Source organism: Lepidochelys kempii, chromosome 8, assembly GCF_965140265.1.
Source record: "Lepidochelys kempii isolate rLepKem1 chromosome 8, rLepKem1.hap2, whole genome shotgun sequence".
Taxonomy (NCBI): domain Eukaryota; kingdom Metazoa; phylum Chordata; order Testudines; family Cheloniidae; genus Lepidochelys; species Lepidochelys kempii.
The window spans coordinates 105279936-105301654 of NC_133263.1; the positions used below are offsets into that span (position 1 = coordinate 105279936).

Genomic DNA, 21719 nt, shown 5'->3' on the forward strand with positions numbered 1-21719 from the left:
CCTCATAACTCATGTGTTCCAGTCCCCTAATCATTTTTGTTGCCCTTCGCTGGACTCTCTCCAATTTATCCACATCCTTCTTGAAGTGTGGGGCCCAAAACTGGACACAGTACTCCAGATGAGGCCTCACCAATGTCGAATAGAGGGGAACGATCACGTCCCTCGATCTGCTCGCTATGCCCCTACTTATACATCCCAAAATGCCATTGGCCTTCTTGGCAACAAGGGCACACTGCTGACTCATATCCAGCTTCTCGTCCACTGTCACCCCTAGGTCCTTTTCTGCAGAACTGCTGCCTAGCCATTCGGTCCGTAGTCTGTAGCTGTGCATTGGGTTCTTCCGTCCTAAGTGCAGGACCCTGCACTTATCCTTATTGAACCTCATCAGATTCCTTTTGGCCCAATCTTCCAATTGGTCTAGGTCCTTCTGTATCCTATCCCTCCCCTCCAGCGTATCTACCACTCCTCCCAGTTTAGTATCATCCGCAAATTTGCTGAGAGTGCAATCCACACCATCTTCCAGATCATTTATGAAGATATTGAATAAAACCGGCCCCAGGACCGACCCTTGGGGCACTCCACTTGATACCGGCTGCCAACTAGACATGGAGCCATTGATCACTACCCGTTGAGCCCGACAATTTAGCCAGCTTTCTACCCACCTTATAGTGCATTCATCCAGCCCATACTTCCTTAACTTGCTGACAAGAATACTATGGGAGACCATGTCAAAAGCTTTGCTAAAGTCAAGAAACAATACATCCACTGCTTTCCCTTCATCCACAGAACCAGTAATCTCATCATAAAAGGCGATTAGATTAGTCAGGCATGACCTTCCCTTGGTGAATCCATGCTGGCTGTTCCTGATCACTTTCCTCTCATGCAAGTGCTTCAGGATTGATTCTTTGAGGACCTGCTCCATGATTTTTCCAGGGACTGAGGTGAGGCTGACTGGCCTGTAGTTCCCAGGATCTTCCTTCTTCCCTTTTTTAAAGATTGGCACTACATTAGCCTTTTTCCAGTCATCCGGGACTTCCCCGGTTCGCCACGAGTTTTCAAAGATAATGGCCAGTGGCTCTGCAATCACAGCCGCCAATTCCTTCAGCACTCTCGGATGCAACTCGTCCGGCCCCATGGACTTGTGCACGTCCAGCTTTTCTAAATAGTCCCTAACCGCCTCTATCTCCACAGAGGGCTGGCCATCTCTTCCGCATTTTGTGATGCCCAGCGCAGCAGTCTGGGAACTGTCCTTGTTAGTGAAAACAGAGGCAAAAAAAAGCATTGAGTACATTAGCTTTTTCCACATCCTCTGTCACTAGGTTGCCTCCCTCATTCAGTAAGGGGCCCACACATTCCTTGGCTTTCTTCTTGTTGCCAACATACCTGAAGAAACCCTTCTTGTTACTCTTGACATCTCTGGCTAGCTGCAGCTCCAGGTGCGATTTGGCCCTCCTGATAACATTCCTACATGCCCGAGCAATATTTTTATACTCTTCCCTGGTCATATGTCCAACCTTCCACTTCTTGTAAGCTTCTTTTTTATGTTTAAGATCCGCTAGGATTTCACCATTAAGCCAAGTTGGTCGCCTGCCATATTTACTATTCTTTCGACTCATCGGGATGGTTTGTCCCTGTAACCTCAACAGGGATTCCTTGAAATACAGCCAGCTCTCCTGGACTCCTTTCCCCTTCAAGTTAGTCCCCCAGGGGATCCTGGCCATCCGTTCCCTGAGGGAGTCGAAGTCTGCTTTCCTGAAGTCCAGGGTCCGTATCCTGCTGCTTACCTTTGTTCCCTGCGTCAGGATCCTGAACTCAACCAACTCATGGTCACTGCCTCCCAGATTCCCATCCACTTTTGCTTCCCCCACTAATTCTACCCGGTTTGTGAGCAGCAGGTCAAGAAAAGCACCCCCCCTAGTTGGCTCCTCTAGCACTTGCGCCAGGAAATTGTCCCCTACGCTTTCCAAAAACTTCCTGGATTGTCTATGCACCGCTGTATTGCTCTCCCAGCAGATATCAGGAAAATTAAAGTCACCCATGAGAATCAGGGCATGCGATCTAGTAGCTTCCGTGAGCTGCCGGAAGAAAGCCTCATCCACCTCATCCCCCTGGTCCGGTGGTCTATAGCAGACTCCCACCACTACATCACTCTTGTTGCACACACTTCTAAACTTAATCCAGAGACACTCAGGTTTTTCTGCAGTTTCGTACCGGAGCTCTGAGCAGTCATACTGCTCCCTTACATACAGTGCTACTCCCCCACCTTTTCTGCCCTGCCTGTCCTTCCTGAACAGTTTATAACCATCCATGACAGTACTCCAGTCATATGAGTTATCCCACCAAGTCTCTGTTATTCCGATCACGTCATAGTTCCTTGACATCACCAGGACCTCCAGTTCTCCCTGCTTGTTTCCAAGGCTTTGTGCATTTGTATATAAGCACTTGAGATAACCTGTTGATCGCCCCTCATTGCCAGTATGAGGCAGGAGCCCTCCCCTCACAGACATTCCTGCCTGTGCTTCCTCCCGGTATCCCGCTTTCCCACTTACCTCAGGGCTCTGGTCTCCTTCCCCCGGTGAACCTAGTTTAAAGCCCTCCTCACTAGGTTCACCGGGGGTGAACCTAGTGAGGTTCACTTAGTTCCTCACTAAGCCCCAGGGGTCCGCAGACCAGAGGTTGAAAACCACGGGTGTAAAGCTGTCCCTTTCCATTCTCGCTCTCCGGTATGTACTTATCACAAAGTAAATGCCATGACTGCTGTATAGTTTTAAAGAATACTGGCTCATTAAAGGAAACTTAGTTATAGTTCTTCCTCTTCTTCTTCTATTTCTATTTATTATGGCAGTAACAGCTATTAGGATGGGGGCCCCACTGTGCTAACGAACTATGCAAATGCATCCGAAGACACACTGCCTGCCCCATTTAGCAACCAACCTAAGTAGACAAGGTACATATTAAGGGGAGAGGAATACAAGCAAGCATATACAAAATATGTGTATGCATATATTAGTTTGCAGGTTTTCATAACTATATAAATGAAGCTCCAACAATTCCCATCTGTGCCATCGTTAACAGGCTGAGTCCTTGGGGGCTTTGCAATGGAAGTGGATTTGGCGAGATCTGGAGGATTTGTGTCTCTCTTTAGGGCGGCTTTTCTACATGTAAGGAGCGAAGTGTAAGACAGAATAGAAATGTGTGTGTGAGAAGCTGGTCAGAGTAGTAAAGGTGAGCGAACAGACGGATGAAGTTGTAAAGGGCCTTGAGAACAAGAAGCTGATGTGGTGAACCCGAGGGAGCCAGTGCAGGGTTCAGCGATCGAGGTGAGGTGGTCTTAGCAGCTGTCTTTGATATCAACCTGAGGTGGGATGGAGAGAAGGAGCTTACAGTGATCAGGATGGGAAATCATAGGAGTTCTGGGTGTGTAGGAAAAAGAAAAGGATGACTTTTAAAACCAGTAAGGAGGAGTAAGCAGCAAGATTTGGACATGACCTGCTTTTACAGGGCAAAAGATGAGCAAAGAATTATCACCATTGATTCTATATTGACCAAAACTGGGATCTTCCCTGATCAGACATACTGAGATAATAAACTACATGTTGGATTTTGTTAAACAAGTTCCAGCTACCTGTCTTGAAGCAGAAAGCACAAATGCTTGCTGTAGTTGTTACTCAGCTAACGGGCTTAAGAGGGACCACATGTGTCTAGTTAAATGCTGTTCTAGTTTACCACATGTCTCCAATTTAATGCTACTTTCTATGAGAACATGTACAAAGGGAGAAAACAACAAGCAAAGCAAGCTGGATTGACTACTAACTGCAGATTGATTGTGAAGTTTATTGGTTGTTTCCTTGATAGTGCTAAATCAGCACCTGATGTATGAAATGGAACGATTTGAAGAAAGCTCTAATTAAAACCAGGATGGAATGAAGAATTTTATAGGGGTTCAGCACAGAAGTGGTCTTATTTTTCCCTTTGGATAATACCAGTACAAAGGAGAGATCCCGTTGCCAAGGCACCATTTGTGTGGCATTGTAAAATATGTTTTACAACACGTCCCCTCATGAGAAGGAATGAGGAGATGCAGTTGCTTCGAACCCAATAGTTTGCAAAGCTGGAAATAAACCTGAGCTCATGCCGTGACCCTCAAACATTTTATGTCATGCCCCACTTTTTAAGATGGCAGTTGTCTCCTCCAGCACCACTTCCACACGTTCCCTGTGGCAGCTGTAGAAGTAGTCAAATTAGGGCAGTTACGGAGAAATATTTCAGCATGTTCTCAACTACTTTGCTTAATAGGGACGGACTTTATGTACATGCTTAAAGTTAAGTAGGTTTGTAAGTGCTCTGCTAAGTTGAGGCCTGAGTTTCTTAAATGGGAGCTGCATGGCTGCTGGGTTATGCAGCCTGTTCTGGGCTCTGTATTTCTTCTCCCTGAATGTAGGGCATTACATTGAGCAAATCTCCACTGCAAGGTCTAATCCCTCTGGGTAACGCTGTGATTGGGTTCCGTCTTCTCTCGGTCTCTGTTTGTTGCGCCTCCGGTGTTGGGTGTTGTCGGCACATTTGAGCAGTTGTTGTTGGTTTTGGTGAATTATGTGTTAACCAACAGCCATTAAATGGAAAAGGTGGGTCATCCCGGGAACCTTGAGAAAGGAGTATCTTTGAGCTACTTAGAGGACTGATTTTCAGCCACCTTCAACTCTGTTGAAGTCCACTTTATATATTTACGGCATTCCTCCTCATAAAATACCTACATCTTCTGGATGTTTGAGCTGCTTTTATCACTAATCCCCCAAAAGAGATTCTTTTTGGCTAACGTTGTTTTACATCAAGCTGCATTACATATATTACCACTTTTTTAACATGGATACAGATGTTTCCCTGATAGCACAAGGAACTCTTGCCAGTTTTCAGAACATTTGGTTCAAATAAAAATTACATCAGAGGTTAAGCTTAAATCATTGTTCCACTCTGAAGAGTGACTGTGTGAAATGACCACTTCCAGCTCAGCTGATCTGATCCTTGTGTCTCATCAGAGTTATCTGGCTTCAGAGACACCAGTAAGTTTCTGCTCCTGCTAGCCGTGTAGATCCAAGAGGGGAGGTTTTCAAAGGCACATGTGGCAGTTAAGCACCTGACTCCCACTGACTTCCAAAGGGAATTCTGCACGTAAGTACCTTTGAAAATCTCCCCCACGTGGGTATGGGAGAGTGAGGTAAACTTCTGTAGCATCAACACAATTGTTAACCAAGTTCCTGTGGGAACGATGGGGTTGCACAAGTGTAAGAGAGGGGGTCATTTGAAGACCATGAAGAGTGTACAAATGTAGCCTAAGGCAGAACTGAGATGAGGAACTTGTTTTACTGCTAATGGGAGAGAAGGAAAGAACCTGGCTTGGCTGTCAGGTCCCAGGCTCGATTGGCAAGACAGACATTTAGAAAAAGACTTCTCAAATGGGGTTCACTTTGCACTAAGGTTAATGTGATGTCCTAAATGGGGCACCCCACAATACCACAAAGATCTGCACTTGGAAAATCCCAAGGAGAGTGCCTTCCTGTTATGTACTCCAAATAGCACGGCATCTGCCTGGGGTGGGTCAGCTAGCAAACCTGAGGATTAAACCAGAGTTGGAAATTAAGGAATAATTGTTCTGTTTCGAGCCTTTGAAATGAAGAACAAATGGCTTCTGCATCAGATGAGTATCCAGTCCCTGGAAAAATCATGGAGCAGGTCCTCAAAGAATCAATCCTGAAGCACTTGCATGAGAGGAAAGTGATCAGGAACAGCCAGCATGGATTCACCAAGGGAAGGTCATGCCTGACTAATCTAATCGCCTTTTATGATGAGATTACTGGTTCTGTGGATGAAGGGAAAGCAGTGGATGTATTGTTTCTTGACTTTAGCAAAGCTTTTGACATGGTCTCCCATAGTATTCTTGTCACCAAGTTAAGGAAGTATGGGCTGGATGAATGCACTATAAGGTGGGTAGAAAGCTGGCTAGATTGTCGGGCTCAACGGGTAGTGATCAATGGCTCCATGTCTAGTTGGCAGCCGGTATCAAGTGGAGTGCCCCAAGGGTCGGTCCTGGGGCCGGTTTTATTCAATATCTTCATAAATGATCTGGAGGATGGTGTGGATTGCACTCTCAGCAAATTTGCGGATGATACTAAACTGGGAGGAGTGGTAAATACGCTGGAGGGGAGGGATAGGATACAGAAGGACCTAGACCAATTGGAAGATTGGGCCAAAAGGAATCTGATGAGGTTCAATAAGGATAAGTGCAGGGTCCTGCACTTAGGACGGAAGAACCCAATGCACAGCTACAGACTAGGGACCGAATGGCTAGGCAGCAGTTCTGCGGAAAAGGACCTAGGGGTGACAGTGGACGAGAAGCTGGATATGAGTCAGCAGTGTGCCCTTGTTGCCAAGAAGGCCAATGGCATTTTGGGATGTATAAGTAGGGGCATAGCGAGCAGATCGAGGGACGTGATCGTTCCCCTCTATTCGACATTGGTGAGGCCTCATCTGGAGTACTGTGTCCAGTTTTGGGCCCCACACTTCAAGAAGGATGTGGATAAATTGGAGAAAGTCCAGCGAAGGGCAACGAAAATGATTAGGGGACTGGAACACATGAGTTATGAGGAGAGGCTGAGGGAGCTGGGATTGTTTAGCCTGCAGAAGAGAAGAATGAGGGGGGATTTGATAGCTGCTTTCAACTACCTGAAAGGGGGTTCCAAAGAGGATGGCTCTAGACTGTTCTCAATGGTAGCAGATGACAGAACGAGGAGTAATGGTCTCAAGTTGCAGTGGGGGAGGTTTAGATTGGATATTAGGAAAAACTTTTTCACTAAGAGGGTGGTGAAACACTGGAATGCGTTACCTAGGGAGGTGGTAGAATCTCCTTCCTTAGAGGTTTTTAAGGTCAGGCTTGACAAAGCCCTGGCTGGGATGATTTAACTGGGAATTGGTCCTGCTTTGAGCAGGGGGTTGGACTAGATGACCTTCTGGGGTCCCTTCCAACCCTGATATTCTATGATTCTATGATTCTATGTGATCACGGGCGATACAGCCCTCCTAAAGTAAGACCTGTAAACGAATGAATCCTGAGAGACCAGATGCTCTGTGGTTCCTACAATGAAAAAGGCTACAACAGATCTGCCATGTATTACAATTGGACTTCAGCTAAATGAAGGGCCACGGATGAACTTACTCCAAGATCAACAAGAGGTAACTAAACTGAAGTGTCAGAGGTGAGGAACCACTTCCCAGTCCACCTTGCCCAGAAACCAGTATCTCACCTTCTAAAACCAGTGACGGTAGCTCAGAGGCAGTTCTTCTGGGTCAGTTATGTGAAGGATCCCATGAATTGTAACTGTAAAATATGAATGCAGGCAAGTACATATAATGCACAGTGCAATATTTAGGGTGTGAGGCAGGAGAAGTGTAAAGCAATCATACCATGGTAATGAGCACAGTACATATATCTGTCTAGAAAAGAGACACGAAACAAGTTCCTCAGCAAATACACCCTCAGAGATCATACAAATTGCTTAAGAACTTAGGGGGTTGGTAGGAGTTTTGTGTTACCCCCCTAGGGGGAGAACTGGAGATCAAAGCCCATATTCTTTTAACAGACTTGGGATACTCAATTGTACTATTTTACAATTTTATTTTAGTATGTTAATAACATAACATGTGAAAAGGTATTTTTATGAAAGTGAAGTTTCAGGATTCTCTGGGTTCCTGGCTTGGAAGCTCTCCATTTTCCCCATGATCATAGTGTTTGACCCCTTTGATTGTGTGTCATAGCCCCCATGCCACTGGCTGAGAGAGACTAAGCGGGACTCCTTTGGAAAGTATTGGCAGCTGCTAGAGAACCATGCTTTACTCTTTCTTTCCTTGCTTTTCATCTGCCACCCTGATGGCCTCTTGTGGTGGCTACCATCTTTCTGGCCAAGCAGGAGTGGCTGGACCTCCTTAGGGATGCATCAGTGCTGCCCTGGTACAGTGTTCAGCCGGCCGTGCAGCTCTGGTACAGTGCTCTGTACCCCATCCCTCTTAGAGCTTGTACATCTCCATTCCAGAGCCTGTTCAACCTCTCCTCCACTTCTCACGCCTTTCAGTGAGAAATCCTCCGTCTGATGTGTAACATCCCTGGCTTGCCTTGTTGCCTATCACCTTTTGTTGCACAACTGGATTAAGCTAGCGGCCCTGGATATTTTCCATCTCCATTTCAGCCGTTTTGCTGTAAGGCAAACGTGTGACATCCATACCTTCCTAAGCTTGTACGTCGAGGGCCAACGCTCCACTTGAGGTCTTGACCTCCGTTATTTAAGCCCCTTTCTTCCAGGAACGTTCATCACTCTAATCACGGAGTCCTAAATAATCAGTGGGTAGCCTGTAATTATGGGTTGTGTGTTGGATTCCTGCAGACCGTTCCTTGTGTGCTGAGCATTGCATATTTTGCAAAGGTTAAGAAGAATCCAGGACCACAATTCCTGGGAGATCTGACTACCTTAGGTGGTAGATGCTTTGCTTTTCTTAAGTCACATGTTACAACTGCAATTGACAGATTTGATTTAAGAGTTTGATTTATAGACGGATAGCCAGCCTGAAAGTCAGCAGTTCCAGGGCTGCGTAAATCAGTCTGTCTCTGGGACTAATATTTCCTTATTTATAAGTTTGACAGGAGATGGAATTCGTTCCCAATTCTTTACATTTCTTTCAAATGCAATCGACCACCCTGTCCTCTGGTTTAAAGCTATGAGATTTTGCCACAAATTGGGGGGCGGGGAATGGAGGGAAGTATGCCAAGTCCAGGGACTGCTTTGCAATAAAAGCTCCATGTTGTGTGTGTTTGGACATTGACTCAGCCCACACAAGAGATGGACTGCGTTTTTGGCTTTCTTCTCTCTCTCTCTCCCCCCCCCCCCCCCCAATCTCTGACCTTTTAGAAAAATAAATAGAAGATAAAGAAGGGCCTGGAATGTTGCAGAATGTGTGTACATTTTGCTCTCTGTTGTTTTCTGCTGGGATTAGTTGTTTACAATGTGGGGAGGAGGGGAGAAGAGGTGGGGGTAGTCTGTGGCTTTACTGAAATTAGTGGCATTTCAGAGTGATCTTGTTAGGTGGTCTGCAGCTTAAAGACCTAAATCCTTGTAATCCTCCCACCCCCCCGCCTCCTTGGCCATTACTCTTCTTCCTCTTGTTCCCTCCCTTTTTTTAGAAACAAAGTCAGTCTCTCTGTCTTTCAGAGACACACATACTCACGCTCTCACTTGCACATTGTACCTGTGGAGCAAACTAATATGCTTTGGCTAGCCGACATCTCCATCTGTTCCCACTGCAGGACTGGGCTTGTAAAACACTCGCTCTAGAATGCAGACACACACTGCATATTTCTATTTATTTTCAGCAAAACACCCAGCTGCCAGACTTTTCAGCTGTGCAATCTCACTTAAAACAAATTCTAATTGAAATTTCAGCTGTAAATCAAACGACTCAAATTAGTTCTTGTGGGTTTGAATGTCGTCCTCGAGTTTTAAGGTCAGAAGATATCCATTTTCACAGTGCTGAAAAGTTGAAAAATATACTACGTTTTAGGAAGAAAAATATGGTTCCCATTAGAATGCAGTAAATCAACTGTGTGCATGTATACCACATGCAACAATGTTCATCAAATTGACAGCTATCAGAGCTCTTACCAGGATAAAATACTATTGAGTATTTGACACAGCCAGGAAGTACAGTGGCCAAAGAGTTAGAGAACACAATAGACTTGTCCTGAGATGTAACATTTACCCTGCAAGAGAATAAAAGTTCCTTCCTCTCTCTTTATGTTAAAGAATAAATAAAAATAAAATAAACACACAGAATACTTCTCTTGGCAGCCTGCAGAGCATACTTTTTAAAAAGGCATTTACAAGTGGTTTCAAAATGGCTGCATTACATCTGTCAGCGATTGCAAGGAACACCCACAAAATGTGTTTATATCTGTTAAAGTTTTGCTCCACCCGAACAATAAAAACTGGATCTGCTGCTATTTTATGGGATTGGGGGGACAATGTTGTGAATGATTTTTAATTCTAAGTGCTTGAGTGCTTTTATAAGCTTTGGAGGTGGTAATTTCCCCCCCCCCCCCCACTGGCGGTGAAGAAGGGCAGGTTTCCCCTGGTTTGCGAGCACCTGGCCTGCATCAGCAAGTTTCCTCTGGTTCCCTGGCATCCGCACAGCCTACCCCAACCACACACCCACTTTGTGGGAAAACTCGCTTATCATTGATGCCAATACAAAGATGATGACTGCAGGAGCAGTTTCTAGGTTATAACCCCAGCTTCTTCTTATCGAGCCACCTCCAAGATTTTCTCCACGCTCAGATCCAGCATTCTCCTGTCTGAGCCTTGTCAGCCACTCCTGAAATCCTTTCTCTGCAGACATGTGCACTAGTGGGAAGTGGTTAAGGCTTATAAACCGTTGGTGGAATCCTGAGACGTGCTGAGCACTTGCAATTCCTTTTGTAATCAGTAGGAGTTAGGGGTGCTGGGAATGCCCAGGATTGGGCCCTACGTGAGGCTGGGAAGATATCCGCTAGGACTGGCCCACGCAGTGCTCACACACTGATAAGGCTCCCTGAGCGTGGGGCACGCTGTGGATAGGTTTTTCCTTGCTAGGAAAACGCACAGAAGCACCGGGCAGTCTGTGCTGAACTGATTCATTCCTTAATCTGACCTCTACTGATAAACATTATTTCTAAGCTAATACTCTCTCCTGGAACATGATGGCCTCCAAACTGCTCTGCAGGGAAGGCAGCAGTTGTGACAGGGTGGTGCCTTTTCCCCCTTTGATTATCTTATTAACATTTTCTTCATAGAAACCTGGCAAGGCAACCTGAGCTGGACAGCTCCAGAGTAAATCCCTATCGCCTTTCCTCCGGGGGGAGGGACAGGGCTCACGCATGGTTGTAGTCAGAGCACATGTTTATGGTTTCCCCTTCTTACACCCCAGACCTCCTCTTGTGTACTCCTGGGTCTGAGCTGATGACTTCTACTGACTGAAGTGAGGGTTTGCTCCTTCTAGCTCCTGTTAGCCCTGCAGACCCGGTGCCGCTGTCAGAGAGGGAGCTGGATTCTGCCCTGGCTCATACATCAGCAGGAGAATTGCTGTCTAAGTTTGGGTGGCAGAATCTGTGTCTGATGATGGTGTGTGAGCGGGAAGGAGCTTAGGGTGAGTTTGTAGGGCTGGCAGGTGGTGGTGGGGAAGCCTGTCTTAACTCAGGTCACCGCAACCACATCCGCATGGTTCTGCACTGAATTCTAGAGCTCTGTATACACCACATTCAAAGCCCTCATGGGATTGGCTGTATCTAGCTACACGATAGACTGCCTGTCCATCAACCACCAGGACCTCCAGTGGCTGCAGCATTCTGCCAGAACAATGAAACTGTTAACCAAGGAGGGGGATGCTCCTGAGCAAAGATCAGAGTGGCTGGGGGCTTCACCACATGTAAAACTGTGGAACTCCATGCTGCCGGAAATCACTGAAAGCAAGATTTTAACAAGATTCAAAAAGGGACATTATTTGGAAAAGAAGAATATCCAAACTTGCAATAATTAATGCTAAAAATAAAAATAGTTTTGTGGAAGGAATATTGAACCTCATGCTTTAGGAGGAGACCTAATTTGGGAGGCAGATTATTCCACAACTCCCTGCTGTGGGGTTCTTACACTTTCTTTGAAGTATCTGGTGCTGGCTTTTGTTGGAGACAGAAAACTGGGCTAGATGGACCCTGGTAAGTCCTATGCTCCCCTGTTACCACTCAGCTAAATGCAAAAATCATCTCTCAGTGTAACTGTCTTTCAGTAACTTCTACGTGCACCCATTCTTTGTGTACCCATTCTGACAGCTGGCGGGAAGGTTCTATCAGAGCAACTAGTGCAATGGTCAGGGAACGGGTGGAATTTGGGGAAAGTCCAGGCAAGATGGGGCTGCATCAAAGCTTGGCCTGCCTACAGAATCCTGTGTTAGGCTCCTCGGATAGCGTGGAGCAGTTAGTTATTACACTTGCTTGAATCCCTAGTTAAATTCTGTATCCATCTTCTTTTTGTGTTCCCCTTACAGGTGCAGCCTCCAGAGCTGCCTCATCTGTCATAACGCCGTGATAGAGAAAGGAGCTGACCTCAGGGACTGTTTGATTGGAAGCAGCCAGCGTCTGGAACCCAAATGTAAGCAGGGGGCTTTATTTATAATGGTCTTAGAATTAAATAAAGGGACTGGGTATTTCCTGTACTTCCTACCCTACGTTTTATCCTTGTTTCCACCTGGATGCAGCAGTAAGCTAATGGGCAGGTTCTGCTCCCACAACATGGGGCCTTGTCGCATTAGGATGGATTTTTTTTGTCCAAGCGACATCCTCTTGAATGAAGGGGGGTTAAGGGACTGGTGCTCCCACTGAAGTCACTGGCGAAATTCCCATTTACATCTCTGAGATCAGCACTGGACCCCCGAGACAGTCTGTTCCCAGAGACCACAATCAGCCTGCAGGTTGCCATTGGCACAGAGCGTCGTTATTTTGACTAATAATCTTTGTCAACATCCAGGGGAACAAACGCAGCCCACCGAGTTGACCCGTGCAGTCCCCTGCCTCCCTTGCCTTTGAAAGTCCCGCTGCCCACAGGGACCAGCGCACATCCCTCTCTTGAGCCAAGGGGACGTCGTTAGAGTCAGGATTGAGTGTTACATGCATTAAAATCTGCTCAATATTAGCTATCAAGGCACCTGCGACCAGCTCTGTTTTATGCAAATGAAAAGCACCTTCTGGGCGCTGGGGAAGGGAACAATCTTTGCCTCATGGGTAAAGTCGAGACACCATGTTAGCACTAGCATCTTGGCAACTGCCGGAGTAAAATTGTCCTGCCTTCTCAGATGACAAAGGGCAGATTGTCTACATGATTCTATCACAAACAGGGGCTTTAATGAATATTTATGGGGTGGGGAGCTGGCAGATCTCTACTTCAGGGTGTGGAGTGATGACAAAAGTGAGAGTCTGGACAGACTCCATGTGAAGTCATTCCTTCTGACCTGGATTTGGTTACTTGCTTTTATGTTCAGAGTGTACTTTTTAATTTTAACTGGCTCTAGTGCCTGGGCTCTGTGTTGTTAGCCCTGCTGTAGACTTGTCTACGCCACAGTTTTCTCTTTAATTGGAAACTTAAGAGTGAAACTGTTGCTCATGAAACGGAAGTGTTTACATGGTGGATGTGATCCACAGATACAGCAGGCCGGCCCCGTGCCGGTGTTCTCGCAGCCAGGCCAGCACACCATCGTTTTGCAGCATATGCACTTTTGCCTATTCACTTCAGTTTGAATTGACGGGACCTCCTGCTCCTGCAGTCCTGGCCTGCCAGCCCCATGTCCTCACAGGTTTGCCAGTGTACCTCAGTCCTGCTGCTGCTCCATTGAGCACAGATTGCCAACAAGGCTGAACTGTGTCACATTTTGTTAGTCTCTGCCATGAACCCGTTTTCACTTATCAGTGGCATGAGGCTGTTTTCCAGGGATGAGAAAACATGTGTTTTGAGAAACCATGTGGTTTCCCAAAGCCCTCCTGAGCTCTGGCTGGGCTGTAAGTTTGGGGTCTGAGAACATCAGCTGCATTCAGTTTCTTTGGTGAATCCTATCAAACGGTTTGCTGTCCGCATGGATCACTGAATACTTCATGCTGACACCTAGACGCTGCCTCTTCTCTTCACGACCCCCGAGTGCTCTGACGAAGCAGTTGGGGATGCGGGAACCATTGGATTCACTGGCTCTCTAACCCCTTTTACAAAATGAAACCCAGTTACATGCAAGCAGGATGTCAGAAAACCGGCTACCCCAGCTAATGGGCAGATGTAACTCACACCAGTTCACCTCCTTTTCCTTATGGGGCATGCGTAGGGTGGTTCAGACGGCACAGCTGAGAGTCTTGGGATTGAGTTAAACAAGTTGGGCTGAAAAGCTGGAAGATGTTCCCAGCAGTCGGGCCTGTGAGGCTGTGGAATAATCTGATCAGGGCAGTGGTGGGAGCCCCTGTCACTTCCTGCAGGGCGTGGCACAACCCTGCAGACAGAGAGCAATCCTGCATTAGCCGTTGGCGATAGGTTGGAGGCAGCCTGCTAAAGCTTCTCTAGCTCTAAGGTCCTGAAAATCAAAAGAATATTAGGCACCCGAGAGGCTTGAGAGCTGATAGTCTTCAGCACTCTTCCAATCCTGGCTTGACCTCAGTCCCCGCTGCAGCTAAATGCCACTGATACAATGTGGGCATGGAGCTGCTGTGTTGCTTTAGTAAACATCTGAATTTGTGCAGCTTGGTTCCTGAAAGCCCTCTCTTGCTTGTTGGTTTTATTACCATGCTTAGGAACCCTCCACTTTCTTGCCACTTTGATGCCTTAATTGGGGGAACGTGTTAGCGGAGAAATAACAGCCAAGCTTTCTGAAAGCTCCCTGGCCTGGGTAGCAGTTTGAAAGACATGTTGGTGCTGAAGACAAGGGAGGTAAAGGGATGGATGGCAGTTCTAGAAGAACTTAATTCTGCAAAGCTTTTGATGGTTCACTGTTTCCAGAACTCTGTTGTTAGGTTTACACTCAACCTGTTTGAAAAGATGAGCTCAAAAGAGCCATAGACATAGGGATATTTTATATCCCTGGAGTAAGTGGGTGCAACTCCCCAGGGAGTAACTAGGCCAGATTCAGCAGAGAGCAAGTCACGCCTCTGGTATAAGGCAGTCAAAAACCAGGCGTCAGTAGTAAATTGACATAGCTTCCCTTCAAAGCAGTGTTAACAAAATAGATGAGACCGGTTCACGGAGTGTGGAACTAGCAAAACACATGCTAAACATCCCCACTGTTCCCTGGGTTTTGATGCCCTCGTTGTCTCAGCCTTCATCTCTGTTGCGTTGGGGCAGGACCCTTGCCTGTCCATTTGGTTAAGGGGCTAGCATGTTTTAGGGGCTCTATAAATAACCACCCCCCAAAAACTATGTGCAAAGGATGTTACAGTTGCACAGCAAACCCCCAGAAGTTAGGAAATGCTAGAATGAAGATTGGGCGTTCACCCTTCATTCAGCCCCCTTGTGCGATGCTCTAGGAGCCAGTCTTCTCGGGATTGCAGGCTCTCTTTTGTCCGGCTCACAGGATGGACGGTGCATATGGAGTGAGCCGCTGCTCAATATTTGGTTTTCTCCGCACTGAACAGTGTGTGGCTCTGGGATTTACGCACTATTCCAACCCTGTGAAGACAGAATTCTTGATTTCCTCCAGGCTGTTTTGTGGCGCTCATCACCAGAGCGTCAGCGAGCTTCACCAACAGGCATGGTGTTGTTTTCCCTCACCCCTGTGAGGGGTGGGGATGTTGTTACCCCTAGTTTACAGATGAGACACACAAGCACAGCTCCTTATGGTATTTAGGTGGCTAATGCCCATTGGTAGTAATGGCAATTAGGTACCTAGATACCTTTGAGGATCTGGGCCAGAGAGATTAAGTTCAAAAGGATCCACCAATTCTGGGTGCCCAGTTGGAGGACTTCATTTTTGCAGAGCACTTAGCCTTCTCTAGCACTTTATATGTTCAAAGCAAAGCTCCCATCGACTTCCCTTGGAGCTGTGAGTGCTCTCAAGTTGGGCACCCAGAAAACAACGAACACACAATTATCAGCCACCTGTGAAACTTTGGAGTTAAGTGACTTGCCCAGCATCTCCCAGGAACTCTGTAGCAGAAGCAGGGATAGACTCAAACTCTGCCTGGCCGTCTTTACCGTAACCATACAACACTTCTTTCTCTGCCTTCACTTCCCTAACCCTTCCCCAGAGCAGGTGCATTCTGTGCACTGAATGAAGCAGGGGTCCTATGGTCATTGGCACGTTTCTGACTGATCCCCATATGTCTGTTTTCCAAACACTGGATAACGATGGTGTATGAGATCTGGCCTTCAGTGGTGGTATGTAATTTCCCTAGGACATCCATTCAGTAACACTTTGTCCTCTACTTCCTGCTGTTGCGGACTTTTTGGTTGCTAGCCCTGGGATTCTCAGCTGGGGAAATTCAGGCTTCCTGCATGAAAGGGTTAAGTGAACTGCCACATAGTCTGCCTGTTGATTGTGAAAAATCTGCCCGGGAGGCCTCAGTTCTTACCCTTGCAGGAATATTTTCACATGCTCCATCCAGAGAAAATTACCATTTGTGCACTCCTAGAATTCAGCCACATTAAAGAGTCTGGAGAAATACCCTGATTGCCTACACAAGGAAAGGAAAACTCGACCTGTGCTCAGCACAGCAATCAGCAAGCTCTTGTGGTGACAAGCTCCTCTTACTAGGCACATGCTGCCTTGGGGAATAAAGTCCTTCAAGCTGACATTTCTGACTCCCCCTGCCAGTGGGAGTAATTTTGCTGGTAATTAACGGTAACAGTATGGGAACAATTCAGTGTAAGCCACTTCCCATTCTTCAGCCCAGTAGGCCACAACTTTTGTAAAATCAAAATGCTAAGTATCTCCTTGATAGCATGTCAGAATCCTCCCCCACTGTCATTCCTACCAGGGTTTCTGAACTTTGGCCACATCATCTGCCTCTCTCCCATGTGTCCCAATGTGTGATTGGATCCCCTGAAAAGTCAATCTCCTGCCATGCTTGCCAATCCTCCTAGCTGCATCTGAGGTGCATTGCTGGTGGCATTCTGGTTCCTTTGAAAAGAGCCAAGGATCTCTGCCTGTGAATCAACAAACAATTCAGCACCCGCTTCCATTTCTGCTCTGCTTGTTTCTTGCATGTGCAGTGAGGACATCCTTCATTTCAGCCAGATCATTTGATCAACTCTGCCCTGAGCTACTGCTCTTTCTTGTGCTCTCTCTGTTAGGCCACTAAGTAAAGACGCCACTGTAGTCTGTCCCCTGTCCCGTTCCCCCCTTCCTCCCCCCCCACATCCATTCAAGTTCTAGCTCCCAGTGACTCCCTCTCCCATCACCTTGGCCAACCTGCCTTCTGAGACCCCCTAGAGCAGACCCACCATGCTGCCCATGCTCTCCAACTGTTCCTCCCCACACCGGAAATCTGATCTGACCCACAGGGACATCTGCTTCACCACCTGTTGCCTCCCCCCACCCCGTCCAACACGAACAGCCCAGCCCCCCAGGTAGGGTTCAGGTGTGCAGGGTTAACACGATTGAGCAGTCAGAGTATGCCTTCGCGGTGTCAGCCCAAATCCTGAGGGTACCATCCTCCGGAGTGGCACACCAGTGTTAATGCAGGCGTGCTGCCAGGTGTGTGTTGACCCTACCGCTCAGCCAGAGTTCCAGAGATGCTCACTTGACTCCCGGGCACCCCCAGTTTTCTGCCATGTGGCCCTCTGGCTTGCTGGGCAGAGCAATGTGGCTGCTGCTTCCTTTGACTCAATTAACAGCTTACTCTCTCAGCTTTTCTCCTTGCCTTCCGTTGGCTCCTCAGCACCATTTCCAGGCCAGCCATGCCCATCTGCTTGAGATTGCAGCCTCCTGAGCACCGATCCAGGGCACCCCAGCTTCACGACATCTGCAGTCTCCCCTTGGGTCAGACGACCAAGCGGGCAGGCTGCTGCACAGAACTCTGGGGGGCCGCACTTTGGTCATCCCTGGTGTGTGCTGGGGGGTGGGCGGGGGAGCTACAGCAGGCCTTGGCAAACCCCCTACTGCCTTGTAAACCCAAACACCTTGGCTCCGCCGCCTGCTTCCCTTCTTTATCTCCACATGCCCCTTCCAAACTCCCCCCAGCCTGCCAGTGTCAGACTGCAGCTGCTTCCCCTCATGCTGCTCTCCCTTCACTTCCCCCTCAGGGATAGCTACGGCGTCCATGCAGAGAGCCGAGCAAGCGGTGCTTCTCTCTTGCTCTCCCATCCTTTCTGTCCAGGGGAGATGCTGCTAGGAGCCACCCAGTGCGGGTTTTCCTGCGGGTTTCTGTAGCTTCCCCTCCCCCCGCCTTAGTTTTAAAGAGAGCAAACACCCAGCAGTGGCTTTCCTCCCTGCTGTACAATGGAGCAGTAATTCTGTGCCAGGAACTGTTTTCTATTGGATTTTAACAGGTTTATAAAACAGTGCATGTAATTGAGTGAGTAAACGAAACGTTTTCTGGAGCCCCTGAGGGCTGGGCCTTCGGGGTGGTCCCGGGCCTCCACCCTAACCTTGTTTTTCCCCTCCTCCCCCTCCCCTTTACAAGGGAGCATTGCCACCACCAGCAGTGTGTCTAGGGGCTAACTGAGCAAACAACAAGGAGATGCTTTCATGGTGCTCTTACTGGGATGCCACCACGTCTCCTTCCCCCAGAAAGCACGGCCCGTGCTGGAGAGGAAAGCCCTGGGCCATTAGCGCCCAGGATTATGGCTGGGTTTGTGCTGGGATTCAGAGTAATTTCCGCCCCTGTGTTTATTTGCATTACAGTTTGTTTTGAATCAAGCCGCAGAGGTTCTATGGCTCCCCACATACCGGGCTTGCGTTTCTAAGGCGCTTGGATGCACAGTGCCTGTAAACAAACGCCTTGTGAAGCAGAATTGCATCTGTAACCAGTGACAGATTTTTGATTTGCACCCAGTGAAATCTCCACAGACATTCAGCTTGAGCGCCTAGACCAACTCTGGGCTGGGCCGCGTCAGCAAATTGCAGCAAAGTGCTAATTGGGTGTTTGAAGGTGTCGCCGCTCTGCGTTTGCATAGCACCAGATGCTTTAATCCCTCTTCTTTCTGCGCAGTCTGAATGCAGCTGTAACCCTGGAAGTGTCACAGAAACCTGAAGGGCGAGCGGGATGGGGCTCCAATGCACCTCTCCCTATGCCCAGGGGTTCGGCATGAACTGAGTTTGCGGAGATCAGGCTGAGCTACTGTTGGGCAGAAGCCATGTCTGTAACTAAACACTGTCTGTATTCAGCTCTCCTTAAGCTCTGATTGGCACACAGCAGGGGCTCAGAATGACCTTTCATCTGTACCTAGGGCTTTCCAGAGAGGTCAGGGAGGAGGCGGGCAGTGGGCATATTCTCTCCTGCCTCCTGCGTGCCTGCCAGGTAGCTGCTCAGCTTTTAGTTTCTAGCCAAACCATTCCACTTCGTATTAAAAACCAGTACACGGATTTAAGTTTCACCCCCAGACAGGTGAAAATGGGTCTGGTGGCTTCATTGTAGTCTCTGATCTAGGAGCAAGGCCCAGGGGAGACTACAAACTTTCAGAGTCATTGGCCCACTCGTGCTAAGGCCACACATCACATACTGGGGCTGGCTGGCTCTCCTTAGTGATACCAACAGGCAGTGTAATTCAGCAGACCGAGCAAAGGGGCTGGGAGTCTGGGAACATGGGTTCTTTCTCTACCATATCACTGACTGACTTCATGACCTTGGGCGAGTCACTTAACCTCTCCGTGCCTTGGTTTTCCCATCTGTAAAATGGGCATGGTGGTGTTCAGCCGCTGTTGTAAAGCATTTTGAGTTCGTCCAATGTTAAAAATGTGAGCTATTGTAAATAATTGTGAGCTGTAGAAGTGCAAAGTACCCCAGAAAGGTGGCAAAATATTTTACAAGATACAGCAAAGCTCCACAAGCCTAGGACAGGAACTGAGGGACACTGGATGAAATGAAATGAGGTGTGTGTTAGAATAGATTAGTGCTACAAATGAATATACTGAAACCGAAATTGACATGAGTCTTTACAAACTTCAGTGAAGACCCATTTTATCTGCAAGCTATAATGTGATGAATCCTGCTGGAATCTGTCCAGGGTCTTATCCCCATCACACAAATCAACATGATTGGCAATCTACTTGGAAGAGGTTCAGGAATGGAGTAGCAGGAGTTGCTCCAGGGCCTGTCTGAGGTGTATTGGGAAGGTTGCAAGGGGGCGAGGAATGGAATAGCAAGACGTGCTGCGGGTCTGGTTTAAGGTACATCAGCAAAGCAGTGGGGGGTCCAGGACTGGAGTGGGAGTAGGTGCTACAGGCTGGGACTCGGGTCTGTTGCTTGCATGGTGCCTACCTACATCGTATTCATACGTGGCACCAGGACAGTCAGTCCTTCATTATGTAAAGCACCGGATTTTCCCTGGCATGCCTCTCTGGCCAGTGAGGAGTCTAACACTAAGTAAAGACACCAAACCAAAAGAATAAATGGGAGCGAGTGGTGAGGATTGGATTTCGAAGTTGGAAATCCAGGCTGGGGCTCTGAGGCATGCCCCATGGGTTGGAAGGCTTGTTAGGAGCAAAGGGTCCAATTGCCCACTATGGTACTGAAAGCCACAGGCGACTCTGAGTTGTTCTCCCTAGACTGGTGGGAGGGCCTCTGGAGTGAGTCCCTGATTAGCCCATGCAGTCCCCATGCTGAAGAGATGAAGGGTCGGCAGGAGTGGTGCAGGGATAGGGTGACAGCTGGAAAGAATCTTGTTGCAGGGCCAGGACTCCTTGAAACTTGGCATTATGTTAAAATGGAAGGTCTCCTGGCATTAAGTGTGTACCTGGAGCACATCAGCCGCGAGAATCATAGAATCATAGAATACAAGGGTTGGAAGGGACCTCAGGAGGTCATCTAGTCCAACCCCCTGCTCAAAGCAGGACCAATCCCCATTTTTTGCCCCAGATCCCTAAATGGCCCCCTCAAGGATTGAACTCACAACCCTGGGTTTAGCAGGCCAATGCTCAAACCACTGACCTTGACTTGCCAATGGATCGGGACTGCTAAGGATTTGCTTAATCTTGGCTTTCCAGCAGCCTGGCAAACTCTTCCTTGCCCAGGGGAGTAACGGAGATGGGCAAGTAAAAGAGCACGAGTCTTTACCATCATTATGGTTGCCACCCGCCAGCATCTTAGTCAATTCCCTGTGTGTCCTAGGCCCATCACTGCAGTGTGTGAGCACCTCATGACCTTGAACAGATTTGTCCTCACACCGCCTGGGAGGCGGGGCAGGGCTGTGATCCTGTGACGAAGTGGGACTGTTCTTAATGTTTCCTCTGAATACTGTGGGGGTGCCTCAGTTTCCCCTATGCAGTTCTTAAGTATCTAGGTGGTGGGGTAAGGATGTATGATCATTGCAGAGCCCTAGAGGGCAGGTGTGTGCAGGGGCCTGGACACAGAGAATGGCCGACACCCTGTTTCCTGGCAACTGATGGCCTGGGCCCTTCCCCCCTGCAAGGTGAGAGCTAAAGTGTTGGAGAACAAAGGAATCAGGTGACCTCCTGGCCTGGGAAAGGGACAAAGCCCAGGGGAGGAGGGACTGGAGGGAGTTTCAGTTTGGGGCTGGCTGGGACATGGAGTGAAGGGCAGACATGGTTGTCTGGCTCAATGCCCCCCAGAATGGACCCAGCTGAGGGGTCCTGTTCTCTGCACCTACAAGCTCTGTTTTAGACCATGTTCCTGTCGTTTAATAAACCTCTGTTTTACTGGCTGGCTGAGAGTCACGTCTGATTGCGGAATTGGGGTGCAGGACCCTCTGGCTTCCCCAGGAGCCCGCCTGAGTGGACTCGCTGGGGGAAGCGCACGGAGGGGCAGAGGATGCTGAATGCTCTGAGGTCAGACCCAGGAAGGTGGAAGCTTTGTGTCCTGCAGACAGGCTGCTCCCAGAGAGGAGACTTCCCCAGAGTCCTGCCTGGCTTCACGGGGAGCAGTTCCAGAGCATCGCCCAGGGACTCCGTGACAGATCCTCACTGGACAGCTGGGCCCTGAGGCACCTAGAGGCTAAGTGACT

The 21719-nt window shown here is 48.2% G+C and overlaps 1 protein-coding gene across 4 annotated transcripts in view; it reads left to right on the forward strand.

Moving 5' to 3' along the window:
* The window catches only part of LOC140916364 (translation initiation factor eIF2B subunit gamma-like), a 239007-nt gene that overhangs the window by 119600 nt on the left and 97688 nt on the right, over nt 1-21719 (forward strand). For all 4 annotated transcript variants that reach the window (XM_073357910.1, XM_073357909.1, XM_073357915.1 and 1 more), the window contains one exon: nt 12118-12221. In XM_073357910.1, the coding sequence (XP_073214011.1) occupies nt 12118-12221 (104 nt within the window). The remainder of the gene's footprint in view (nt 1-12117; nt 12222-21719) is intronic.